At 34.9% G+C, this 7,117-nt stretch overlaps 1 protein-coding gene across 1 annotated transcript; it reads right to left on the minus strand.

Moving 5' to 3' along the window:
* Positions 1-5,478: 5,478 nt before the first annotated feature.
* Positions 5,479-6,560, minus strand: LOC124201654 (importin subunit alpha-8-like). The gene is made up of 4 exons (XM_046597817.1): positions 6,285-6,560; positions 6,182-6,227; positions 5,880-6,125; positions 5,479-5,663 (listed from the first exon to the last, which is right to left on the minus strand). Exons 1-4 carry the CDS (start codon positions 6,558-6,560, stop codon positions 5,479-5,481), a joined length of 753 nt encoding a protein of 250 aa, XP_046453773.1.
* Positions 6,561-7,117: the final 557 nt, after the last annotated feature.

The following is a 7,117-nucleotide window of genomic DNA, read 5'->3' on the forward strand; positions in this document are numbered from 1 at the left end:
AAATATCTATAGTAAAAATGGACTAATGTTATAAATTTCTATACAAAAAGATAGAAAATAAAGAGTTCTACAATATTACGTAAGGTTTTATCAATATTTTGAGTATTTTTTGAAATATTTCGTTACCAGGAAATGGAAGAATACTGGGGATTTTTGGAATAGCAGAAGCGTATTAGGACAACAAATTAAAAAAATATATTTACTCGTTATTTCAAAATGTCTTTATATCAATCGACGCAGAATTTCAAAGCAAATCCATAAATGTGCATTATTTATGGGTTAGATTTCATAGTTTAAGCATTATTAACCAAATATTATTTCAGTGACGTTGGATTGAGTCTGGCCAGATCCAAGAAAATTGCCACTTCTATTTGTTTGAAATGGATGAATATTTTTTTATAATTGAGCGAAAAGGCATCTTGTAATACTTAGGATTAAGCGAGAAATCGTTACCAATCTCACAATTTCTCTTAAGGACAAGAAATTTGAACCCTATGCTAGCTGTAAGATAAGATCACGCCGTAAAGAATATCTACAGTAAAAAAGAAATAATGCTTTAAATAGTTATACCAAAAGATAGGGAATAAAAAGTTATACAATATTACATAAGGATTTCTCAATATTTTGAGTATTTTTTAATATTTCGTTACCAAGAAATGAAAGAAAACTGCGAATTTTGGAACAACAGACGCGTTTTTGAAAAAAATTTTGAAAACTAATATTTTTTTGTTTTTTTACAATAACTGTATATCAATCGACGAAGAAGTTCAAAGCTAATCCATTGATGTGCATTATTTATGGGTTTTATTGCTTAGTTTAACCATATAATATTAACCAAACATTATTTCACTGACGTTGGATTAGGTCAGGCAAGATTCAAGAAAATTGCCACTTCTATTTGTTTACTTAGGAATAATAATACTTAGGATTAAGTGAGAAATTGTTACAAATCTCAAAATTTGCCTTACGGACAAGAAATTTGGATCTTGTGCTTGCTGTTTGATAAAAATACGCCGTAAAATATATCTAGAGTAAAAGTGGACTAATGCTATAAATAATTATACCAAAAGATAGGGAATAAAAAGTTATACATTATTACAAAAGGTTTTCTCAATATTTTGAGTATTTTTTGAAATATTTCGTTACCAGGAAATGAAAGAAAACTGCGAATTTTGGAACAGCAGACAAGTTTTTGAAAAAAATTTGGAAAACAAATATTTTTTTAGTTTTTTTCACAATAACTGTATATCAATCGACAAAGAATTTCAAAGCAAATCCATTGTTGTGCATTATTTATGGGTTTTATTGCTTAGTTTAAGCATTATTAACCAATTATTATTTCCCTGACATTGGATCGAATCTGGCCAGATCCATGACAATTGCCCCTTCTATTTGTTTGAAATTGATGAATTTTTTTTATAATTAAGCGAAAGGGCATCTAGTAATACTTAGGATTAAACGAGAAATTGTTAAAAATCTCACAATTTCCCTTAAGGACCAGAAATTTTGACACTGTGCTAGCTGAAAGATAAAATCACGCCGTAAAGAAAATCTAGAGTAAAGGTGGACTAATGCTATAAATAATTATTCAAAAAGATAGGGAATGAAAAGTTATAAAATACAACATAAAGGTTTCTCAATTTTTTTAGTATTTTTTGAAATTTTTCGTTACTCGGAAATGGAAAAAACTGCGAATTTTGGAACAGCAGACGCGTTTTTGAACAAATTAAAAACAAAACAATTTTTCGTTATTTAACATTGGCTGTTTATCAATCGACGCAGAATTTCATGGACAATTCATTTATGTGCATTATTTATGGGTTTTAATGCTTAGTTTAAGCATATTAACCAAATATTATTTCAGTGACGTTAGATCTCTCTTTTGTGACGCCAGATCCAAGAAAATTGCCACTTTAATTTGTTTGAAATTGATGAATATTTTTTTATAGTTGAGAGAAAGGGCATCTTGTAATACTTAGGATTAAGCGAGAAATTGTTATAAATCTTAAAATTTGCCTTACGGACAAGAAATTTGGATCTTGTGCTTGCTGTGCGATAAAAAACGCCGTAAAGAAAATCTAGAGTAAAAGTGAACTAATGCTAAAAATAATTATACCAAAAGATAGGGAATAAAAAGTTATACATTATTACAAAAGGTTTTCTCAATATTTTGAGTATTTTTTGAAATATTTCGTTACCAGGAAATGAAAGAAACCTGCGAATTTTGGAACAGCAGCCGCGTTTTTTAACAAATTTTGAAAAACAAATATTGTTTCGTTATTTCACAATAACTGTATATCAATCGATGAAGAATTTCAAAGCAAATCCATTGATGTCTATTATTTATGGGTTTTATTGCTTGGTTTAAGCATTATTTTTTACCAAACATTATTTCACTGACGTGGATCGAGTCTGGCCAATTTCAAGAAAATACCCACTTCTATTTCTTTGAAATTGATGCATATTTTTTGATAATTTAGCAAAAGGACATCTTGTGAAACTTAGGATTACACGAGAAATTTATTTTCCACCGTTAGGCCCGTTTCTAAACTGGGTAATGAGTCCTTAAGACATCAGGAACTACGACTTGTTTAAATTATTTACCATATCAATATTATTAATAAACGTATCATATTAGAACTATCGATCATCAATATTTTGCTGTTTCAATAAATGTTTTTATGTAACTTAGAAAACAGACTTGAGAAGGGGACTTAGTGCTAGCAATTGATCCCTAGTGTTTCTTGCCTTAGCTTAATTTCCTAGCAATGACAAGAAACGCTCGTACCGTACCGTTTTGGGATATGAGGTAGCTGGTCTGCCTCATTTGACCAGCACGTATGGGTATTATTGTATCCCTGGTTTGCTATTTTAATAAATGCTTGAAATGATTATTGGGCTGTATTAGCCTGCAAGCGTTCAGCCATCATTTAAAAACTCATCTTTTATGAATTTACTTTAGTTTTCCCAGTAGTGATTGGCCCCTTCTGGGTTCTTCCCTGGTCCCGTCCAAAAACAGAGTATTGAGATTAAGGTACTTAAACTCTAAGTACCTATGCTGTGGGTATTTAGAAATCTGCACTGATCACTGAATTAGATAAAAACTTGTTTTCTAATTTGAAAAAAAGTACAGCTCAAGTATTCTTTGTTGTTTTTTCGTTTGCAGATTGTTAATTTACTTGACCCGCATCATTTTTCCAATATACACCTCCATCCCCACTAGCTTGGGATTGTTATAAAATACTTCTCTCTCTCCTTCTCCGTCCCTTCTCCGCTTCGCTCATCCTTTCTAAATCCAAGAATCGTTCAAAACCTCCACAAATTTCTTTATTGTAAATTTGTAACTATGGATAAAACTATTCGCTGTATATTTTTTGTTGCTGGGAAGGTTCTATGTGTCAAAAAACTTGTCAAAAATCACTGTCAACTTATGACATCATTGGAATTGTGTCTACGTTTATTGTTCTCACTTCTTAAATTATGTACAGAAACCATTGTAACTTTCTACATTCCAGTCCAATATACTTTATCTTATCCTTTTAAACAAACTTCTTTCTATTTTTTAGTATGACCCTCAACGTGAATTAGGGATACACTCAGATTTACCAGGAATATAAATACCAATCCTTCATTTTCCTCAAAAATCCTAAATATACAAAAACATGGTCTCATTTTCTCCGTGATTTCCAATGGTATAATGATGTCCCTATTCCTTAACTGTTTTTGAACTTAACCTTAGCAAATCCGAACACAACGTATACCATCCGTGTGACCCATTTTATCTCACAGAAGATTACTTGAATAACTTGTACCAGCTGAGCAGAATTTGTCTGCATCGCTTACCAACCAGCCTGAGGAAACCTTTAAAGAATGGAAACCGTAGTAAAGCAAACACTCAATTCTCAATAATGAAATTTACCAAAAATTGTAATAAATTGGATCATGCAAGAAATACAGGACAAGATTGTCAATCGATCACGTCCTTGCCCACCTAATCAACAACGACGACGAGGAGATTCTCGCCGACGCTTGCTGGGTTCTGGCAGAAAATGACAATTACTAATAGAATATAATAACTTACTGGGTTTTGAGTAGAAGTAAGCCGAAGAAGTTTTTTCATGTCACTGATCTTCGCAGACAAAGACAGATCCAAAGTACACAAATGTGGAGTAATCAATAACAAAAGGAATTCTTCCTCCACAAGACAATGATACTTTTTCTAAGAACCTTGACTATATCCTTTAAAGCAACTGAGGCTAAAGGCAGAAGATTGTTTAGCATGTGAGAAAAACAAGTAAATAGTCTACCCAGTTGTGTAGGTCACAATTTTAGTAATGAACTTACACAATATATCGAAATGATTTAGTTGTTCAACATAAAATTCTATTGCAAAATATGCTAAAAGGGTGACAGGAAATTAAATACAAATATAGAAGAAGAAAAAAGTTGAAAAATGGAGAAAGGAAAATGTGCTAAGGTAAAGTTGCAGTCTTGAGTCACTCTGCGGGAGCATCGAACATTAAGGTTCCTATTTACAAATAACAAAATTACTTAATGGGAAAATCTTCAGAGATTGAAATTGATAGACAAATGTAGCATACAGCGTATGTTGCAAGAAAACCGATGGAATACTAATTTCCAGGCTATGATTACTATCATCCATAACTGGATGGCAGTTTTTGAAATTAATTTAGAATATAAACTTACTAGTAAGAGTCGAGGAGAAAATTGGTAATTGCACATCATTATTTACATCACCGCAAAAAAGTTTGTCATTAGGCACTCTTTTGTTGACAAGTGGCATCATCGTTGCACACAGATCTAGTGTCTTGTGATAAAGCTCAGGGACATCACACCAGTGTTGCATGAAAAATGAATCTATTTCATAGGTTAGCATTTTTCCGCGGAATTAAGTAAGTTTAAACCCAGCCAAACTGAAAGATGAAAATATAAAGTACCTGTACCTCTAAGGAAAATTAATTGACTAGCCCCGGACCTAGTTGGATACAATTTGATGGCAAAGGAAAATTGCTGTGATCGGCTGCTTCAGATGACAAGAAAATAGAATTCCACGCGTGTTGTTGAAAACAAAAAAACTTTGGAACATAATTGTTGTAAATAAATTCTGTCTTCCAAAAAGGCGTGTCAGAAAGGTCAACAGGAATACATTTGGTGGGCCTTTACTAATCCAGAAATGTATCAGCGGCACCCGTCAACCTTGTCATAGTCTCTTCCTCACTGCAGGTCCCCGAATACTGAGAAAAATCCTATCTAAATTGGGAGATGCCAAGAGTAAAACCGGGAAATCGTCAAACTCGAAGACAGACAAATTTCTATTCCAAGCTTCACCAGGCAGCCGAATCATTATATTAAATAAACTGTTGAAAAAATAATAATTTTTGTAACATAGTTCGGCGCTGATGTGCTTTAGCATTTAAAAATTCTTTCGGCGATTCGATTCGTAAAGCTTGGATACAATCAAAGCCACCAAACTTTTTCGCGTGAAGCGAAACTTTCCAGTTCCTCCATTTTCACGGCTGCCTCCAAAATCAGAGCCAAGCCATCCAACACGACCTCGATAGTCTCGGGTTCCTTGTCCTTCAACAAAGTGCAGAGAGAAGCGATGGCACTGAACTTCAAATCGATCTCATCGGCATTGCCATCTGCAATTATTAAGAAAAAAAATTAAAATCAATCGGCAACATACAAACTGAAATGAATTACCCAAAGTGTTGATGGTGATATCACAAGCTGCTTCCTTTTGACATTTCCAGTCGCCTTTTCTCGCAACGTCCACCAACGGAAAAGTAACGGCAGCAATTTTCGATGTGATTTTGGCCGCCCACGGGACGATGAAGATATCGGAATGAACAAGAAACTTGGACAGCAACGGCCAGGCACCAGCAGCCAGGACGGAGTATCACTGCCTTTGACGATTTTGCCGATTATCTTCAGAGTGGGGTCAATGACGTCCTTTTCATTGTGGTTAAGCAAAGAGGCGAGCCTGGGGATGACTCCGGCGTTGACAACTTCTTGCATTCGCTTGTTGGGGTCATCAGTAAGCCAAAACAGAGCCCAGCAAGCGCCGGATAGGATCTCCTCGTCGTTGTTGTTGATAAGGTGGGCTAGGTCGGGGAAGAAGCCGTGACTGCAGACACAGTAAGTAGACTGTCAAAGTTACCACTCAAGCTGCCCAAAGTTGAAGTGACCATTCGCAATAATTTAACCTAATAATGTAATCAATTGTAAAATGTTGGCAATATATAATTTAAGAAATGTTTTACTGAAATGTTAGCTTTGATCAAATTAAGCAACTTCTTAATAAGGCCTTGTTCGATTAGCTTATCTCTGATCTCTGGTTCCTCTGTTCCAATATTGACGACAGTGTAGGAAGCTTTCACGGTTACAACTGCATGAGGAGAATCCAGCAACAACATCAACCTGGGAATAGCCCCAGCATTGATCACAGCTGTGATCCAATCAGGATTTTCAACACTGTAAATGGTGGTAATTGCAAACAGAGCGCCTTTGATGACTGCATCCTCATTGTGGTCAAGCATTGCAACAAGCCTGGGGACGACTCCGGCGTCGAAAACTTCTTGTGTTCGTTCATCAGATCTTTCAGATATAGTTTTTTCAAGGATACTGAAATCTGAATATTGCCAGGTGACAAATGCTGGAATTGAAGGATTGTGTGTCAGGGGACATTGTAAGCTTATCAAATGTTTGTATCTCCGAGAAACTAAAGTGACCAAAGAAGGGATTCAAATGGTACTTCATCATTTACCGACCTTGAGAGAACTAGACCATTCCGTTGTCAAAGATTGACAACGGAATGTTACGGAATGATAGAACATTCGGCCCATGCCAAAGATTGGGTGGCACCAAATGGATGAATGTTCCCTTTCGCCTTTATTTGATTTTACATTTCTTATTCCGTCTGTCCAGGTGATCAAGCATTCCATTCTGCGATAGGTGCATTTGATCAGATCAAGCTACCAATGAACCAGAATCACCACTGATATCCCCAGTGGGAAAACCGGAGTATCACCGTAAAAAATGAGGAGGATTGAAGGCATGAAGGTAATAAATATTTGTCTAACTGGTACGTTTTAGT

This window comes from Daphnia pulex, chromosome 9 (genome assembly GCF_021134715.1).
Source record: "Daphnia pulex isolate KAP4 chromosome 9, ASM2113471v1".
Classification (NCBI taxonomy): Eukaryota; Metazoa; Arthropoda; class Branchiopoda; order Diplostraca; family Daphniidae; genus Daphnia; species Daphnia pulex.